Here is a 20651-nt window from a genome sequence, read left to right as displayed (position 1 = left end):
GAGGGAAGCCCTGAACGACTTGGGAATGGAGAGATTCACAATTCTGCTGATCTTTTGATTATGGCATGGCAAAAAAAAAGAAGAAAGCAGAGCGCTGCATGATGCCGCTGATCAGCCGCAGGATATTATGACCTGCCACAGGATAGCAATATGCTGCCAGTGCTTCTAAAAGCTCTGCTACCTGATTAGACTGCTAAGATGTGTCTAGATGTATCTGTAGAGCTGCAAAAGAAAAAATGAGGTCAGTAACTTTTCAGATTAAATTGAAAGCACTTGGGTAGGAAACTAGGATTGTTGCGTGCTGAAAAAACCATCTTGGCATGCCAATTATAGTTGATAATTATATTTCATTTGTTACAACTTGGAGAAGAGGAGAAGCACTGACTTTTAGCACTGTATCATACACTCCTTCTAGCTGAGGTCCAGACTCAGACTCTAACAAATTCTGTTCAGGGCTGCAAGAGAATTTTACTGTTGGTAATATAAACCAGGGCACTTTACATTGCTTAAATATTAATACAGTCACTAACAGGGAAACCCCAATAAAAGCCGTGGCAATGGCATGGTGATTATCAATAATGAGACAATTAACTCTTGCAGTAAGTGCACATTATGCCCCACTGTGCTGTCGCTCCAGTCCCTAGATATCTTGTTACCAAATAAACAGTGTTTGCATCAATGGCCCCTACAGCCCGCAGTATGAATGTTCAGGAGCTGTTGAAAGCTTCAGTGAGGAATGTGACTGAAGTGGGATCTCTATCAGGAGGAGAGAGTTTCAGCACTGAAGCATCGTTCTGGAAGGCCCTCTCTTCCCAGCCTGCAGGTGTGGAGATAAGCACTGTTCATCAGCACGCGGCGTACAGTCAGATAATACAGGTGAAGTGGTCAGACAGCCAGTGCAGAAACGAGGAGGCAGGAATTATTAGGTACTGCATCCTGCTTGTGTAGCACAAATAACACTTGAAAGCAAAAGATGTGAAATCACCTGAAGTGCTGCCGGTTTCCTTTGACACCATTTTGCATGCCACGCTCCAAACCTCCTCCTGGAGTTAAACATCTCTGTCTGGGGTTAAACCGCAGCGCTGCGGGGAGCGGCAGAGGGGAGGAGAAATGGGCTTTCATTAGCAGCAGAGGATTTGGGCTGTGTGCACTCCAAGTGTGATTCTGCTGCAGTCACACGAGCCCTTTGGAGGGGCTCTGCTCCCACAGACCGGCATCTCTGGGTGGTGACACTGTGACCTGCTCACTCCAGGCTGGCTGTGATCAGAGTGCTCATCTGCTCCTGCGTGCACAAGCTGTTCCTCCCCACTGATGGTGCCAGGGAGGGCAGGACCTGCAGTTCCAGGCTGTAGCACACAGTCACAACAATGTTCAGGACTGCTGCAGTGAGATCTATTCCCTTCCCTTGCCGTGTATTAATATTTAATATTTAAATAGAGAAAGTAGTGAAGAAAGGGCCCTGTATTGGCTTGGTAAGTAGTCACAGCAGGGTAATTAAGGTGGAAATTATTCATAAAGAGTGTCTACAAGAGAGCTGGAGAGGGATTTTGGACAAGAGATGGAGGAACAGGATAAGGGAAAATGGCTTCAGATTGACAGAGGGCAGGGTATTAGATATTAGAAAGAAATTCTTGACTGTGAGGGTGGGGAGACCCAGGTTTCTCAGAGAAGCTGTGGCTGCCCCTGGATCCCTGGGAATGTCCAAGGACAGGCTGGTCAGGGCTTGGAGCACCCTGGGACAGTGGAATGTGTCCCTGCCCATGACAGGGGCCTTGGAACCAGATGATCTTTAAGGTCCCCTCCAGCCCAAAAAAACCCCTCTGGGATGCTGTTAACCTCTACTGGCATGCTATATATGAAAGTGATGCCACACAGTATTCTGGAAAGAGCAGAAAGTCCCTGTGAAGGGTAAGAGATAAATTATGAGCTTGTCAGTAAAGAAAAGGACTTTTTTCTGTATTTATTTACTGGGAGATTAAAACTAACTTCCTTTTTTTTTTTTTTTTTTTTTTGACTTGTGGCCTCTGTGTCTTGCATGGTGGCTCATGCTCCTCTCTTCATGGAGTCTTAGCCTGGGGTGCCCAGCAGAAAAGCTGCCTGCATCTTGCCATCTTAAGGGAGGCCTTATGGGAGTCTGCTCTTAATGAATAGTCTGGGATTAATTTTGTTTACCAAGTGGAAAACACATGTTCTATTGTTTTTGTCTGTTTGATGATATAAATCATATTTGTTTCCACCAAAGTGAAGTCAAAACAAAAGATCAAAAATTAAGTCATTATTTTTCTCCTCTTATTGCATGTATGGGAATTGCCTGGAACCCAGCTTGAGTCACTGAATTACAGGCAAAATCATGATGCATTGAGCTCAGGGGAAAAAAAAGGAAAAATGAAAGCCCTACTGACTTCAAAGAAAATGCTGCCTGAATAAGGGTTGAAGAGGAATTGCAGAGTCTCAGTAAAGCACAGCTTCAGCAGGAATGGTGCAGTCCTGGTTAGGAATTTGCAAGTTTCAATACTGGGAAGGGCAGAGATCTGCTAGATCATGCAGCCACTCTCACACACCCACTGGGAATCCTGTTTTCTGCTGCATGCTCAGTGCTTCTTCTGAGAGCCCTCAGATGTCCTCTCTCTGGAGGAAATGCATTTCTGTGCACTCTTTTAGGTCTGCCTCTACACACTCGTGCACACATACATGAGTTGAAAATCCTTGCCTGCATGTCAGAGTGTTTTCAAAGGGAAATGCTAACGTGTGTTCATGTTGTTTTGAAGAGATTTCCTCTGTCATGTTTATTCCAGGGCTCAGAAACTGTCACATTTCCATGTGAAAGATGGCTTGCAAAGTCTGAAGATGATGGTGAGACTGTCAGGGAACTGGTGCCATCTGATATCTTTACTGAAAAGCTCATGAAGGATGGGACACTCAAGCAGATAGAGGAAGAAGTTGAAGAACCTTTAGAAGGTAATATAATCCTAGGAGTAGGTAGAGATGACTTGTCTGGTTTTTTGAAGGAAAACATTTGGATATGTGGTTCAGTGCCATGCTGGTACCACTGTTCTCTTTCCCTTCCTGTTCTCTGCCTCTCTCATAACTGAGGCACTTCTGTGCAATAATGTCATTATTTTCCTCTGGGGCTTTTAAGAACCTGTCACAGACACCCTTCCACGCCCTAGTTTCCATGTCTCCTCTGATGCCTAACAAAATTCTTGTCTTCCAGGCTGTGCTAACCTCTCTTCTTACATTTGCCCAATTTCACCTGTCCTGTGCACTCTGCCTCTTCCTTCCCCATCCTATGAGTCTAATTAATGCTCCTCTTTCCTCCTAAAGTTGTTTTGCCTGCTGCCCTCCAGGTACACATGCATAACCTTTAAAACCTGGGTCACTGCAGCCACCTTCACCTCATTAAAGTGCCTCCCAGGAGGAGAAAAAATTCTTGTTCAACTCTGAGCTTATCGTACAAAGTGGTGACATTCGGTGTTTGGCTTTACTGGTAGCTGAAGCAAATGAAAAAGAACTGAAATTTCACCCCTAAGCCACCATATGGCCAGCTGCTTGTACCTCTTTTTCCTCTAGAAAAAGGGTCTCCTTTTCTCACCCAGAGCTCATTATGTCCTTGAGAGAGGTCATGGACTTCCTCATCCTGAGCAGAGCAAAAGGAATTCAGCTGCCATTTTCATTCTTGGCTCTTGCATCTGGAAACAAGATGATTCAACTGAGAAAATAAGTTCTGTCACTGCTTCTTTTCTTTCAGAGTCTGACTTGCATTTGCTGTAGAACATTGTCAGGGTGGAATTAATGTGGATTGTTTTCCATTGCCAAGGGAAGAGGTGCCTTGCTGGAGGAAAGACTCATGTCCTTCTCTCTGGTAGCTTATGGGAGATTTCTTTTCCTGCAGTTTGCCTACAAACTAAGTGGGAAAGACTAAGTTTTCCCACTTAGTCATTGATTTTAAAATTGTCTTTAAAATCAATTGTCTTTAATTGATTTTAAAGACAATTTTTAAATCAATAACTAAGTGGTGAAACTCTGGCAAGGGTGGCCCAGAGTAGTGGTGGATGACCCATTCCTGGAAACATTTGACCTCAGGTGGGAGGAGTCTCTGATAAACCAGGTTTATTCCCTGTGGAGGGTGTCACTACCCATAGCAGGTGGGTTGGACAAGGTGGCCTTTAAAGGTCTCTTCCAACCCAAACAAATTGATGATTCAATGATCCTATGATATCTAGGTGCCTGCATGACATTTTCCTTAACTTGTTAATTTCTGTTGCTTTACCTTGGATCAGTTACCATTTGTTAATTAACCTACGTGACTCACTTTTCCTTCTGAAGGCAAAGCCTTGAAACAAGTTTTACAATCTACGGAATAGAATGTTTGGATTGTTGAAAGTTTCTCCTGGCATGGAGCTGGGGCTAAGTTTGGGAACTTCTGCTTTAGATATGAAATATCTGGGACACTCAATGTCTGTGAGTCCTCATACATCTTGGGCAGTGACATGGTGTAAATGACACTGATGGAAAATCAGCTCGTGGTATTCTGAGGATCATCTTTTTTTAATAAAACGCTGTGTTTTAGTCCTCAAGGTCTCTAGAACCAGCAAGCAAAGGCCAAGGAGGGATGCATTGACTAATTAGACAATATGCATTGCTTCCTTCATTACTAAATTAGCAGCTGCCTCTCAAATATGGAGCTGGAACTCTGTAGGACAAATGTCAGGAGGCAAACCAGAAAATCCAGCACTGCACATAGTCCTGGTGGATGTTCTCAGATAGTGGCTCTGATCCATTTCTCAGAGAAATCAATGGAAATCTTTCATGGATGACGAAGCAGAATAGGGTCTGTCTTACTGTGAAAGAAGAAAAAGACAATATAGCAATTTTCTTCAACACTGTTAACGTACACAGAATCCTAACTAAGACTTTGTGCCTCTTGCTCATTTGCATTTCCCTGGGATTTGTGGGGAGGCATTCTCCATGGCTCATATGCCACCAGGGTAATCAGAGACTTATACAGACCGTCACTGTTTTCCTGGAGAGGATGCTTTCAGTAACTGTTTGTTTTCCCCATATAATTGGGAGAAGAGTAGCAAAATAAAAATAGGATTATTTAACAGGTTTAGTAAAGCACATTACTAAAGGCATGATGAAGTTTTATTGTCTCATCATTGAGCAAGCTAAAGAGAAAGGGTACTTAAACAGCACAGCTCCAGCCCTTCCTTAATTAAATACTCTCTCAGCAAAAGGACCCAGAAACCTGTTCTCTGTCTGTATGGGGAATTTGTAGAGATACATGCCATTAACTCCTGTAGTAATTGCACATCTGAATTCCCAGTCTTTGTTTATGGAAGATGGAGTATTAAGGATTCACAGCTCTGAGTGGCTTGTTCTCAGATCTGTGTCCCTGGAGCCTCTGTGTGAGAAGGTGCTGAGCTCCCTCACCTCTATCGACTTCCCATCCCGTAATGGCCATAATGATTCTTTGCATTTTTAACCATGAGCTGTGTGATCAAAGCAACATACAGGCACTGATTAGCTGGAGAAAGGGAAAGTCAGCAAATGTCAGCCCAGGGATTCTCCACAGACCTCAAAGAAAAACCACATGGGGTTTAATACCTCTACAAGTGATGAGCAGAAAACCTGGGGAACATTTTCTTAGGTAAATTCAGTGTCTAACAAGGATCTTAATATTTCATCTGACCAGAAACCATCTCTGTTTCTTTCTGCAGTTCACACCTACAAGATCAGCGTGTTCACTGGGGATATCTACGGTGCTGGGACAGATGCCAATGTCTTCCTAAATATCTACGGAGACATGGGGGACATGGGGGAGAGAAAACTCAGCAAATCCGAAACAAACTTCAACAAGTTTGAAAGAGGACAGGTACAAATGTGAAGGGTTAATGACACTTTCCGTTTCTCAGTCTTCAATCTGTCAAGTCAATGACTGCCTTTATAGGCTGAGTTTTCCTATGAGGGATGAATTGATTGATTCCATTTACCACATTCATTACCTCTTAAAATGCTTTGTATGGATTGTCAGCTGGGTATTACAGCTGACAGGCACTGCAGCAAACAGGCAGATGTTCCTATGAAGTCATTGATGGACAAATTATGAGCTTGGTCATGGAAACTGGCTGGAGCTGTGAGCTGCAGATTCCCACAGTCCCTGTGCCACTGACTTGCATGTACACAGTACATGCTGGAATTCACCACAAAACTTGTTAAATTGATGGGACTTAAACTTCAGCTGTATCTGGGAAAGTAACACCAAAAGTGATGTCCTGTGGCCATCCCATGGGTCGCTTGGATAAAACGGTGGCAAGGATTGACTTATCTGGATTGTTCATGCAAATCTAACTGGATTAGAAAGGGAAGTCTACTTAAAAATCTCCCAGGATTTCAATATTCTAACTGGTTGTAGAAGCGGTGTTTCTTGCAGCTCCCCTCCTAGCAGAAGCAGGCTTTAAAGCATTTCCCTGAAGAACAGTTTTAGCTTACAGATATGCCTCAGTAGGCTTCTGCAAAGCTTTTAGCCAAATGCCATCCAGCAATATGGAATTTAAACATATGTGTTCTGTAGCCTCCCTTTTTTTGCCTTTTTCCCAGTAGATGATCTGTTGAGAGTTTTGTTAACAGAATCCACTGCTCTTGAACACCCTGCAGGAGGACACGTTCACAATACAGGCTGTTGACCTTGGCATCATATACAAGATCAAGATTCGCCATGACAATAGCATGATCAGCCCTGACTGGTTTCTGGAGAAAGTGGAGATCCTGGATGAAACCACAGAGGAGTCATTCGTTTTCCTGTGCGAGCGCTGGCTCTCTAAAAAGAAAGAGGACAAAAAGATAGAGCGGACACTTTATGAGCAGGTACAGTTATGGCTCACAGCAGATTCCATAAAAAATAAAACTCTCATAAAAATAAAATTCTTGAATATCTGGTGGAAGTCCAAGGCAGCTCATTAGGGACTCAGAGGGCTTTTGGCTTATCCAAAATGAATTTCTGGTTTTCAGATGAGAAAGTCTGAAAGTAAGGCCACTCTCAGCCCATTATCACTAGCTCTGTAATTTGCAATTTCAGCAGAAAAATCACAGAGTGTAAGTGGAACCCTTCAGATGAGAGTTCACTACCTTGCTGATACACAGCATTTCCCTGCTGCTGTCCTTGCCATGCCCACAAAGCAGGTGATTAGTGGTTCCCACTATTCAAAGTCCTCCAGCCAGAGTGGGTCCATTCACTTCATCCTCACTTGGGCTGGATGTTTTATTTCTTTTCAGATCCCCATTCCACCACTGCCTGACATAAAAGCCAGGTCCCTCTGCTACCACTCAAAGCACCAAATGTTTTTTTAGTGAAGTGTCCTTTCTACTTGCACACTCTCCATTGCTTATCAGCCTAGTGCAGCTAATTGGAATTCGAGGTACATGCTCTAATTAAAATTAGCAAACAAGATTAATAGACTTCTCTTACTTCTATACAGTGAGACATAATAAAGCAGCTGATTATAAGTTCATTTTATTTAAGGAGTCCACTTTGCCAAGTACGCTGTAAGTGACAGTTACCACTAAAGTGATCATCAATGGAATTGTCCTGGACTCATCCTGAAGGCAGCAGAGTGGATGTAAGAGGAGTTACACCATGGAGGAGTGTTGCCTTATGCTGCCTCATAAAACTGCAGCACACAACCTTATCAGTGCTTGTGGACAGCCTTACCCTGTTGCTTATATCAATTCATAATGAGAAAAAACTAATCACTCCATCTTTTTAAAATTATTTGACAGTGTGCCTCACACTGTCAAGTAAGTATTTGACATTAACGTCACATCTATTTTTTTCAAAAGCCTCACATTTATTGGACAATGACACCAAATGCATTGTCAGTAACTCTTCAAACACAGCCACTGTTTCACATCACTCAGGTTTGCAGTATTCTGCCTCTTGTGATATTTGACCTGTACCTAATGAGCAGCCCTGGGAGAAGGAGCTGGGGCTGCTGTGGGTGAGAGCTGGGCCTGCCCCAGCCTGAGCCCCCTGCCCTGGGCTGATCCGCAGCGTGGGCAGCAGGGCAGGGGGATCCTGCCCCTGTGCCCCTGGGCTCAGGTGAGAGCCCACCTGCAGAGCTGCCCCAGCCCTGGCTCCAGCAGCACAAGGAGCTGGAGCTGCTGGAGGGAATCCAGAGGCACCAACGTGATCAGAGGGATGGAGCAGCTCTGCTGAGAGAATTGGGACTGTTCAGCCTGAGAAGAGGCAGCTTTGGGGTGACCCAATTGTGGCTTTCCAGTACCTGAAAAGAGCTGACAAGAAAAATGGAGAGAGACAATTTAAAAGGGCCTGGAGTGATGGGACAGGAGGGGTATGGGTTCAGATTGAAAGAGAGATGGTTTAGATTTCATATTAGAAAAAATTCTTCCCTGTGAGGATGGGGAACCGCTGAGGGTGCCCAGAGCAGCTGTGGCTGTCCCTGGATCCCTGGCAGTGTCCAAGGTCAGGTTGGATGGGGCTTAGAGCGACCTGGGATAGTTGAAGGTGTCCCTGCCCATGGGGAGTTGGAGCAAGATGACATTTACGGTCCCTTCTGTGATCCTATGAGCTCTGGCACTGCTCCATTGATCTGAATTTCAGACAGCCTCAGACAATTTCAGACAGGCAGCACAGAAAAGGTCACAACTCACAAGACTCTTATGTCTGTTATATTTTCTTTTAATGTAACACACATCCAAAACGGCCTGCCAGGGTTACCAGTGAAGTAAATGAAAATCCACCAGTACAATACAAGTCACTTTTATTCGAGCTACACTGACCAAAAAGGTACCTGGGGGACTAGAGGCATTTCTTCTCATGTTCTTGGAGGCACAAGGGAACAGGGGACACCACGAGTGCTCAGCCTCATTATTTTCCCAACCATTCCCCACCCAGAGCTACAATGGTGAGCGGAACAGCCTGGATGGAGCCTCGCTCAGTGTGTCCAGCCAGGACAGCAATGCCAACACGAAGGAGCCCAAAAAGTCCAGCCTGGTCAAGGCAGCAGAGGAAGGCTCACGTGAGTGGCAGTGCCTGGGTGTTTGGTTGCATGCATCCCTGTGCTCCGGGCTTTCAGTGCTTAAGAGGTTGTGTTCATCCTGCTGAAGAGCCAGGAGAGGCAGAACAATTACTTCTCTTTCTTTGTGCTGTGACTGCTTTGGGAAAGGCTGGATCAGGACTTGTGTTCCTGTGTTTGCTGCTTTTCCTGCAGCTCTCTGACCTCAACAGTGGGATAAGTCATGAAATTCACAGAAAATCCCGTGTTTCCATACTGTTTGTTTGACTCAATTGAGATGGTGTTTCAAGATGAAATGTTATTTAATTTGAATTTAAATGTGATTTATTTTTAGAACTTGTTTTCTTTTTCCTTACCACACATAGTGTGCATCACAGCTGTCCTGTGGGTCTAGTGGAGGGTGTCCCTGCCCATGGCAGGGGGGTTGGAATGAGAGGAACTTTAAGGACCCTTCCAACCTTGCTTTTCTATGATTCCATGATTTATATACCCTTTTTATGACTACCTCAGTGTTCCAGGACAATGACTTATGAGCTAAATTGAAACTACTTTGATATCCTACATGAGGCCTTTTAGCTTTAGATTAAGATTTTAGATGTGTGATTACAATACTATGTTTTATTGACTGAGCAGCAGCTGCATCACAGTTACTCTCTGTCTATGTGCTTTCAATCCACAGCAAGCGCAAAATGATTAAATTTATCTTAAGCTTCCATTTTAAATGAAGTAAAAATTATGTCATTTTCCTTAGGAGTTAAAGATAGCTCTCCAGGGGGACTCACACAGAGCCCAGAGGTGGTCACAGGGATGGTTTGCAGCTCCTCTGATGCCCAGTAGCTTGAGGTGTGATACCTGGGTTGCACATCCCACACCTTTCACTTGGAGGCTGATTTAATGCTGCACATTGCTAAACCTGGCCTGAAACCCATGTGTCTTGGGGCAGCCCTTCTTTTGCAATCCCACATTGTGTTCAAATAAAAAAATAAGTGATTTCCATGTTCCTTCTGATATTACTTCTGTGCAGTGACAATGGATAACATCTGCCACGTTGGCTTTCCATGTAGTTTCACAAATAATGGGTGAAATATCATCATTTCCCAGGAGAGCGCCTCTCCAGCAGAGCTAGGAGAGCAGTTCCCATCGTCCCCATTGTGCCAGGGTGGTCCTTGTTCCCCTGAGCCCTGGAGCCTGTCATCACCACTATCTCTGCTCAGTGACATGGCCTCATTAAGGAAGCTGCTTCCTGAATGAATGTCAGATTTCCTGAAGGAATGTCAGATAAGATGGACTGGGTGAGCCAGGCAGCCACCTTCCCAGTGGGATAAGAAGCCAGCTCAGCTGGTTCACTCAGGAACTGGGAGTTGGCTGGGAAAGGGAGGGACTTTTGTCACTCAGCCCAGTCCTGACTGTGCTGAGATCAAACTGGCAAATGCCTCCGAGGGGCAGGAGGTGCAGGATGTGAGGATGGAGCTCAGGGAAAATTCCTCTTGGCTAGGATGTGTCTGGAATCTGAACTGGGAACCTTCTCCCATGCTGGAGATGGCATGGATGGATCCCTAAGGAAACCCACACTCCTGAGAGGGGAACACGTGGCCTCAAGCAGCCTGAACCCTGTGCTGGCACTCAAGGACAAGGGGAGATGGGCTGGAGGACCTGGGGTGTCCTGCTGTGGCCGTTTGCCGCAGGTTTTGCTTTCTCCTGTGTTTGAAAAAGGGGTAATAGGAGTCCCAGATAGAGAGGGAGAGAACAGGGAGGGAAGATAAACTAATTTAGGGATCCATTTTTCCAGTTTTCAGAGGAAAGAACAGCAAAGGATGTTTCCTGCCCTCTGTGTCCATTATTTAAAGTGGGAAATTATAGCTACTCAAAGTTCTCATTTCTTTTTTATAGGTGTTTCAAGTACCTTGGGTTAAGGATCACCTAGAAATGCTGGTAGTTCTCTGAACCTAGTCTGTCACAGCAGAACAGGACAAAACCCATATGGAAGAAAATGTCCCTATTCAAAATATACTTTATTTTAAAGTCTGGAGATGTCCTAAACATGACCCCTTAATATATTCTTATAAAATCTACCTTGACTACAACTAAACCCCTTTCCTGCTAAATGCATCATTTTGGTTGTATACCCACTAGAATGTAAATTATACCATAAATGGGAGGATAAATCTTGCCTAATCATCATCTCATTTTATGTTGGTACATAAAATCCTCAAATTGGGGCTGAACGAATCTTTTTGGGTTCTGCTCTGTCCAGATTTGTTCAGCTCTGGACAGATTTGTTCAGCATGAATTTATGCCTTCTCTGATGTTGCAAAAGTATTCTGAGTCTGATGTGAATAGTACATATTTTCTAGTACAAAACCCACCTCAGAAATGTTGCTAGCCATCATAAAGCAAAATTAGATGTCAATCTTGGGTAATTTGAAAACCAGCCAAATTTTTTTTCGTCAATTTACAAACTTTTTTATTTTTAATCAGAAGAGTGATGATGAAGCCAGGCTGCTTCGAGTCTGTGACGAAGCAAGTTTCAGAGCTCTGAGTCTTGTCAGAACTGTTTGAACATCCCTGCACAAATGTTCTGAGAAATCAAACGAGTATTCAGCGACCAATTCTGCACCGCCTGCTCGGCTTACCCAAATGAGCTTTTGGAAAGCCCTTGAAAAGCAGTCTGGCACTTCCTCCCTTTTAACAGCTGAACTGAAATTTCTGAAAACCACAGAAAAACCGCCTCCTCTTTTACCAAGCCTTGCCCTGAAGGTTTTTCCCCCAACCAAAATGATTATGCAATACACAGAAATATTGAGCTACTTACCTTTAATACAATGAATTGTTCTCTTCTGTCTGGGTTTGTACAGGGATGCTGAAACCCTGAGCTGCCCCATAGATCACAGCAATCCTTGAATGAGGCACAAAGGAGAGCATTTGTGGTTGTTCTGGGACATTCAGTCAGTGATGGCTTACCTTGGAGTCAGCACAGATTTATTTGTCTTTATTGAATGGGGAGTGTAAGATCACTTTGGCCTAATAGCCTGTTTAAGATTTAGGTGCTCAGACTCATCTTCAGGAAGGTCTCTTGGTGTCAATAAGGATTCAGGCCTTCTGCTGTTCTGTCATGCGTAGAGGGAGAAATCTGGACTTATAGCCTCCTTGAAGCCAGTAGGGTTGTCTGGGGAAATTAACCCTTGCAGAATTCAGTCCCAAGCGCGCCGTGGGAAAGTGGTCTCCAAAGCGCACTTGTGGCCCAACAAAGCATGATGTTATCACTTCTCCAAATGAATTCAATGGGATGTGAACCTATTTGGCACGCACAGCTGCTCCCTCTGATGGGATGGGTTTTCTCAAGTCTCATAGAAGTGCGTATGTGTGTGGGTTTTGTGATGAGCAAACCTCTCTCCGTGTGGCAGTGATCCCGTACCACATCACCGTCACGACAGGCACGGAGTACGACTCCAGCACCGACAGCCGCGTGTTCATCATCATCATGGGCCCGCAGAAGGTGCAGACTGAGAGGCTGTGGCTGGATCTCCCAGAAGGAAAGGACGAATTTGCAGATGGCTCTGTGGAGAAATTTTCAGTTTGGGGCCTAGACGTTGGGGAGATCAAAAAAGTGGAGGTATGTTGTGAACGCAGCGCGAGCGCCGGAGGCGTATGAAATACGTGGCCAAATAAAGCACGTGGTTCTGTTATTCTTAGCAGTGGAGGAAAGGCTCTTGGGTCTAAAAGGAATGTAAACAAGACTTTGCTGATGAGATTTTGCATGCCTCTGAACCTGTAAATAAGTATGCTTTACTTTGCATAAAACCAGGATCCTCGTGAAGCGGAAGATAATTGTGAATTGTAAAGAAGTTATAACACATCCCAGTTTTGCCCCATCCCTGGCACTGCTTTTTCTTACTCAATCGCTGCTATTGCCAGATGCCGTGAAGCTTCCCAGGATGCAGTTCTTCATTGGTCTTTTTTCCTAGTTGATTTTTTTCACTACTTCCAATAGGGTTTCATAAATTGTGAGAAACACATCTTGTATAATTTCCCAGATAAACAGGAAAATTGTTTTCACAGCTTGGAGGACACAGACTTAGAGAAGAAAATTAATCATAATTTGTAAGTAATGTGCTCAAACAGATTTCGGTACAGGAACCATTTTTTCTGTTATGGCTCAGGGAGACACAATTTGCATAGACTTTCCATCACCGGGCTTAAACTTGGCATGAATATTCCAGAGCGTTTGTGTACATCATTCTTGTTTCATATGGCAGTTCCACCTCCTTAAAGCTTGCTCCAGCCCCTCAAGTACTGAAACCCACAGCACCTGAGGACTCTAGGAGCCTATTTAATTTTGTTTTTACCACATCCCTTTGTGGAAGTAATCCTATGTGTTGATGTGTGTGCCTGTATAGTTGGAAAGAGACAAGAAAGAAAGAGAAATCCTAACTAATAAGAAAATCTTTGCATCTGTATGTCCTGCTGTTGCAACTGAGGGACTGTCACTCACACTGACTTTCACTCAAGCAATGAATTCTGACATCTTGAGAAATCTCTATATCAGATTTGAGTTTATTATCACGCCATTTTCTTAATGCACTCCCAGTTATTATGTGTATCAGTGGCACTTTCTGTCTGGCCCATCTCGAGGTCAAACTTTTTATAGTGAAGCAAGTGCATCAATCCTTCTCTTCCACATTGTGCACACACGGAAACAGCCATGGAGTGGGACAGAGAGGGAGGAAAATAACAGTGTCACCCTCAGGGTCAGAGAGACAGGAAGAACAATCTGAAGAAAGAAATATAAAGGGATGCTGGAAAAGATACAGTGAATAGGGTAGGGAATGAGTAGAAAAAAGAAGTAGGAGAAGACGCTTTGAAATAGGCAGAAGCAAGGCAAAAATTAATTTGAAAAGGAATACAAATGGGAAAGAAGATAAAAGGTTGCAAATAAAATGTAGAGAGCTAGCAAAAGAAATAACATATATCTTTCAGGCTGGTGATGTTCTCTGCACTCTTTCACCCCTGTACTGAGTGATCTCACCAGCCTGCTGCCTCACCCCTGGCTCCCTGTTCCCTTTGGTTTGTGACTCCCCAGCTCGCAGCTGAAGGAGCCACCTGCTCCTGGCCTTCTGCCTTCCCTCACGCAGTGCCCTCAGCTTGGAAGGTCCCCTCTTTTGGACCCGTGTCCCAGGGATGACATTGATGTGCTAGTCTGCCGTGGTTGCCATGGCACCAGCCCGCGTTTTCCTTCTAGAAAATTGCAGTGTTCGGGGACATTGCAGAAAATTGCTAGTTATCTGCTTGGGGAAAAGTGAGGAACAGTTCGTTCTTGGGTTTGGCATTTGTCTGTTTGTGTGGAAGGTGAAAAGTTCTGAGTGTGAGTTACCATGTGAAAACAGCAGAGTATGAGGATTAAGTTTCCAGGAGCCCTCTGTACAACCCAGGCAGCAGACTGTACATTTAGCAGGGCGGTGAGATTTGCAGTGTGATTCTACTCCTGGTTTGGTATTATGCACCTGCTACAAATGCACTCCACTGAGAGCAGAAACAGTGGAACATGAAGTAATTTGAAAGGGCCACATTTATTCCTGTCTTGTAAGCCTACAGATATAATATTTACTACTGGTGGACTTTAATAGACACTCTGACATGAAAACAAATAACACAAGTTATTCGGTGTAGACACTTTATACTGTGTTTTCAAAGTAATTTTGAGTATTTCTTCTCCACATGAATGAAAGTATCTCTGTTTCTAGACTGTTGTTGCTGCAGGGAGACATATATAAGTCTAGGAGAGTCCTGCATTGGTTTGTTTTCACAAACGTCTTCTGGTTCAAAGCCTCTCCCCACCATGAACACAGAGGAAGATCAAGGACACTGAAATGTTGCAAATGCAAGTCCAGTCCTTCAGGGACTAGGGACCTGACCTTCAGGTCTCTCTAGTATTCTCTGAACATTCTTTCCACAAATATTCTCTCAGATTTTCCCTCTGCCACTGTGCTCAGTTTCTATGTGATCCTGAGCTGCCCAGTATACACTGTGAATCTCAGTCTCAGTGAAGTGCAGTCCCCCCCCCCAGTCTCAGTGAAGTGCAGTCCCTCCTCCCTACAGATATAATATTTACTACTGGTGGACTTTAATAGACACTCTGACATGAAAACAAATAACACAAGTTATTCGGTGTAGACACTTTATACTGTGTTTTCAAAGTAATTTTGAGTATTTCTTCTCCACATGAATGAAAGTATCTCTGTTTCTAGACTGTTGTTGCTGCAGGGAGACATATATAAGTCTAGGAGAGTCCTGCATTGGTTTGTTTTCACAAACGTCTTCTGGTTCAAAGCCTCTCCCCACCATGAACACAGAGGAAGATCAAGGACACTGAAATGTTGCAAATGCAAGTCCAGTCCTTCAGGGACTAGGGACCTGACCTTCAGGTCTCTCTAGTATTCTCTGAACATTCTTTCCACAAATATTCTCTCAGATTTTCCCTCTGCCACTGTGCTCAGTTTCTATGTGATCCTGAGCTGCCCAGTATACACTGTGAATCTCAGTCTCAGTGAAGTGCAGTCCCTCCTCCCCCAGAAGGACAGGAGGAACAAGGTATGAAGGTTTTCAAACAGCCCAAGTAAGGATCCACCTGCCTTTGAAATTCTGTCACTCTAATTTAGCTCAAACATCTCAGCCCAAGCCACTTGCTGTGATATTGGTATGCACATCCAGGCTATGCTGCTGGTGTGGCCATGGCTTGGGCTTATTCACTCCATTGGCATGGTCTGTCTGAAGATCTGCCTGGAATTGAAACTCAAATCCTGGTGCTCTGCTCCTGAAGTCCAGCCACAGGGAAGTCTTGGCTGACACAGATGGAATTTGTCACAAAATTTACATTGTTCTTGAGGTCTTTGGAAAGCTGTTAGTGCACAGGTTCTCCAAGGCAGCTGGATGCACAGGTTGTTTCCTTCTGGCTGTCACTGATACCAAAGAAGTTAAAGTTTGCTGTGAAGATGTGGCAGCTAGCAAGGTCTTGGAAAGAAACTTTTCACAGGGAAACTGTGCAAAGATGGATATCCCATCATGAAAGTGTCCAAGGCCAGGCTGGATGGGGCTTGGAGCAGCCTGGATAGTGGAAGGTGTCCCTGCCCATGGCAGCAGGGTTAGAATGAGATGGGCTTTCAAGTCCTCAATGATTCTATGATGTGAGCAGGTGGGGGTGTGCAATGAACCCAAAAGACCAGCTAATTTTATTAGGCTCATTAGGATTTTCCCTCCAGCCGCTTTGTCACTGCAGAACAATGGCCCTGAACTCTCCCCACTACCTCACCCATGCCATCCTGCAGCAGAACTGCACTAAGACACTGACTTTGGGCTTGGAGATGCTCAGCCAAGCTGGCAGGGAGGGAATGGGAAGGCAAATGTTATATTCCCATTCACCTCACACCCCAAGAATCCGAGGATTAATGCAACCATTGTAGAGTTGAATTTCCCTAGTGGTTAGCTCTAATTTTCTGCAGCTGCACAGACATTAGTACAGCAATAATACTCCTAATAGCAGTGATGGCTGAGACCGTCAGACAGAAAAGATCACTTGTTTTTGGGAAAAAAAAATAGATACCACAGATATATCACCCTAGATGAATCTGTTATTAAAAATTGCTTTCTGAGCCTCCCTAAATATCCTAATAATTTAAAAACAAAAACCAATGAGGTATTTGGATTAAGGACCTCATTTTCCTGGAAATGACAGAAACAACACTTTCTCTGAAAATAATTAAGTGCAGTTAGGTCTTTTACGGACAGATAGCTCATTGGAATGACGGACCAAGGTTGATACATTAACTTGGATACATAATTTTCCTTCCAAGCCTGCCCCAGGTTGAATTCCCCACCTTCCTTAAGAGAGACACATGTAGGTTCTTGGAGAGATTTACACTGTCAACATTGTTTTGCTGCTGATATACCTGCAGGAACCCTGGGTTTTGGCTGATTCAGTTCCAGGTGGGCTCTGGATTTCATCATTAACTCATTCCTGCACTGTCTCTGTATTTCTGCAGGATATCTGCCCCCGCTGCCACCTCTAGTATTCTTCCTCTTTCCACTTAATTTTTTTCAGGAGCTCCTTGCTAATCCATGCATGCTTGTGGCCACCCTTATGTGCCTTCCTGGTCTCCAGGACAGATCATTCTTGAGGCTGGAGGAGGTGGTCCTTGAAAATCAACCAGCCACAGATGTAAGCTCCATCTGTTGTCTCCTGTACAAAGACAGAGCTTTTGCAGTGTAAGGGGATGGGAAGCAGAGAAACAGCCTCATACATTCAGTTCACTTATATGTGGATTTGTGAGGGAAGTGCTTGTAATAATACACGTGGGTGTTTGCTGAGCATCTTTCCTCTTGGCTATAAAGCTTTGAATAATCGCTTCCAAGTGTAGTGACAGAAGTGGAAAGGCTTGTAAAGGTGGAGAAGTGTGTCTGCTGCCAAGTGAAAATGAGCCTATAGAGTCAATGGCACAGGAGCAGAGTGACAAGAGGCTGGACATGTTTCCATGTAGGTCAGTCCAGTCTTCCTTGCCTTTTTTCTGAGACTGGCCTTCCCTCATGTACAGCAGTTGATGGCCTGAGCTCCCTTGCCCATGGCAATGGCACCATTTCCCTCCATTCCCATGAGGAATGGTTTGCTGTGATGGTGTACACAGCCTCCGAGTCCCTCATTTCCAGGTGAATCACCCCCTCCCAGAGAAATCCCCTTTCCCAGGAGGAGTTTTCTCTCTGTCCCTCACAGGTGGGGCATGATGGTGCTACCCCCGAGAGCTGCTGGATGATGGAAGAGCTCACCATCGTCGTGCCCACCAAAGGTGTCATGTACAACTTTGTCTGCAAGTGCTGGCTGGCCAGAGACAAAGGGGACGGGCTCACCTCACGGATCCTCAACATCCTGGATGCAGAATGTGTTAACATTGGCATCAAGGTAGGCACCAGGCTCCCTCTGTGCCTTTGGCTGCTGCAGGGAGCTCTGCTGGCATAGCTCATGTGCCAGCAGCTCTCATGCTTTGACTTTTGTAAGTGGCTTGAGCCTTGCCTTTCCTTTCCTTTCCTTTCCTTTCCTTTCCTTTCCTTTCCTTTCCTTTCCTTTCCTTTCCTTTCCTTTCCTTTCCTTTCCTTTCCTTTCCTATCCTTCCCTTCCCTTCCCTTCCCTTCCCTTCCCAGAACTTCCCAGAACTTCCCAGAACTTCCCAGAACTTCCCAGAACTTCCCTTCCCAGAACTTCCCTTCCCTTCCCAGAACTTCCCGGAACTTCCCTTCCCGGAACTTCCCTTCCCGGAACTCCCCTCCCCTTCCCCCTTCCCCTTTCCCCCTTCCCCCTTCCCCCTTCCCCTTTCCCCTTTTCCTTCCCTATGTTATTTTATTAGCAAAATCTTTATGTTTGGTTTAGGACCACAACTGTTTAGGGCCCTGTTTAGTGAGGCTTGGTGAATGCAGCCATGGCAGAGTGGGAGGGCAGAGCAGGTGGGGCACAGCTCAGCAGCCTGTCCTCATCTTGTCACCCACTGGGTCACCTGGTACCCCTGGAGTGGGAGCAGCTGCAAGGTGAAGGATTACTTGTAACTCATCAGATTAGAGCAGGGCAAATATCCTAATGTTTTAATCCCTCCATGATGTGGCTACGTACCAAATTTTCTAACAGGAGATAGGGAAATAAATAATTAATGGAAGTTGTTGAAACGTGAAAACATTTGTAGGCCTGATTTTTGGTGAGAATAACTAACGAAAGTTGAATCAGTGAATAAAATTCATAAAATTCTATCTTTTTTCATTCAAATATATGAATTTTGAAGTAATATCTGGTACGCCGTATTTCAAACAAGTACAAATTGCAAAGCTGAGCTATGCTGATTTTGGATGTAAGATTTGTAGCAGAAATAAGAGTCTGGATGAATGTGACAATAACACTGTGTTTAAATACCTGTGTGGCAATTTAAAATCTCTACAGATGTGCTTCTATTTACAATCAGGTTACACTTTCACAGTACATTATTTTTTCTTTATGCTGCTCTTGATCCCCAAGCTAAAGATATTCTCCTGAAATCTTTCTTGTTCCCCAGACATGCAAAAAATTGATAACTTTTTCAGCATTTGTGAAGGATTCACCAAATCAATGCAGATTTCAGTAGTGGAATTGACCTAAGAGGTTATTAAAACCTTCCTTAATACCAAGGTTAAAACCAATCTCATAAAAAATGCCCCATCTGTCATTTAACCTCCTGGATGAGGTTTCCAAGCCCCTGTTGGTGAGCTGATGGCTTGCCCATAGATTGAAGTGGATCTTAATGAAGACTTATGTTCAGTCTTCCTTTAACAGCACAATCCTGAATATTTATTTTCATAAACACACCAAAAATAGACACATCTAGCAACAATTTTTTTTCCCTGTGATGTTGGGCCAGAAACTTGATGGGAGACTTGAAGGAAATCTGGGCAGATGCTTGCGACATGAAAACAGAAGTGAGCATTTGACTTTCTGATCAGTCTCCTAGTTGAGGGAATTTGGGACTGTTCTCTCGTTAATAGCTGTAGTTAGAAACTGAGTCTTACAGGCATTTTAGAGTTCAAAGACAACTGATATGTTTAGCATCATTGGGAAGATTAATACTTTTCTAATTTTTTTTTTCCTGCTTGGCTTTTGTACAGCCCTGCGTACTCATTTCAACTTAATTTTCTTCTTGGCTTGATATTCCCTCTTTCTGCTTTAAATTGAGTATTTGTTTTCCCATAGTTGGAGAAATTACTCAATGTCCACCACAGCCATTAGAAGCCTTCAATGCAGTGGTAAAAGAGTTTTCCTCCTTCCTGTAAAAAAATAGGATGCATTGCTAAGATTTAAAATACGTGTGGATAAATATGTGATCAACAGGTTACTCAGGTTCAAACAAATGTGAAAAATATTTTTTATATCATAGTATTCCTTTGCACTGTTTATTTATGTGGCAGCCAAAATTCAGGCCAATAAAACTAGGCTAGCAGGGCACTATTTAAAATATGTTTCTGTGAGGTGTTGCTTGATATTCCTCCACGTCTTAAAGAAGCCTTGGTACCATAGCTATGACCTTGGAAGCATCTAAGTGGTCTAGAAGTCTTAAAACCCCTGATGGCCACTGGGATTTGCACATTTTTGACATGTTTATTCAGAGTCTTATTGTTCCCACATCAGGAGAATAGAACAAAATTAGGCTAGTAAGGTGAAAACTGTAGAAAACATCTTTTCACTAGCTGGCATGCCTTCAGTGCACACAAGTTCTGGGAGGACTCTGCAGCTGATGCAGCAGTGAGTGTTCCCTTGGAGAGCAGGACAGCTGAATCTTTATACCACAAGGAGTGTTCTGATGTATAAACCTCCAAACTATTAGTGATCCTGGAATAAACATTGCCCAGATAAACACCGACGTTTTGGAGGAAACATTTTGCAGCCAAGAAAAAGGAACAATTGTTTTCCTGGGAAATTCTTTTTTAAAATTAGCAAGAATTTGGTGCAGTACAGAGCTGGAGTGCTGGAGGTGACCAGGCAGAGACACTTGGTAGCAGAGGGTTGGAGATCCAGCTATTGATGTGATGGTTGTGGCTGGTCTGAAGAAGCAGCTT

General features: G+C 44.1%; 1 protein-coding gene across 1 annotated transcript in view; it reads left to right on the top strand.

The window, feature by feature from the left end:
* Window positions 1–20651, top strand: part of LOXHD1 (lipoxygenase homology PLAT domains 1) — a 152712-nt gene that overhangs the window by 94671 nt on the left and 37390 nt on the right. Inside the window, exons 28-33 of the mRNA XM_054283407.1 lie at window positions 2796–2958; window positions 5721–5875; window positions 6658–6867; window positions 8915–9038; window positions 12440–12648; window positions 17797–17982. Coding sequence (XP_054139382.1) covers window positions 2796–2958; window positions 5721–5875; window positions 6658–6867; window positions 8915–9038; window positions 12440–12648; window positions 17797–17982 — 1047 coding nt within the window. The remainder of the gene's footprint in view (window positions 1–2795; window positions 2959–5720; window positions 5876–6657; window positions 6868–8914; window positions 9039–12439; window positions 12649–17796; window positions 17983–20651) is intronic.

The sequence above is a fragment of the Melozone crissalis genome, unplaced genomic scaffold (assembly GCF_028551555.1).
Source record: "Melozone crissalis strain CALT ecotype California unplaced genomic scaffold, PUWL_Pcris_2 ptg000036l_1, whole genome shotgun sequence".
Classification (NCBI taxonomy): Eukaryota; Metazoa; Chordata; class Aves; order Passeriformes; family Passerellidae; genus Melozone; species Melozone crissalis.
Note: the sequence above shows the minus strand (reverse complement) of the source record. Positions and strands in the feature narration are given on the sequence as shown.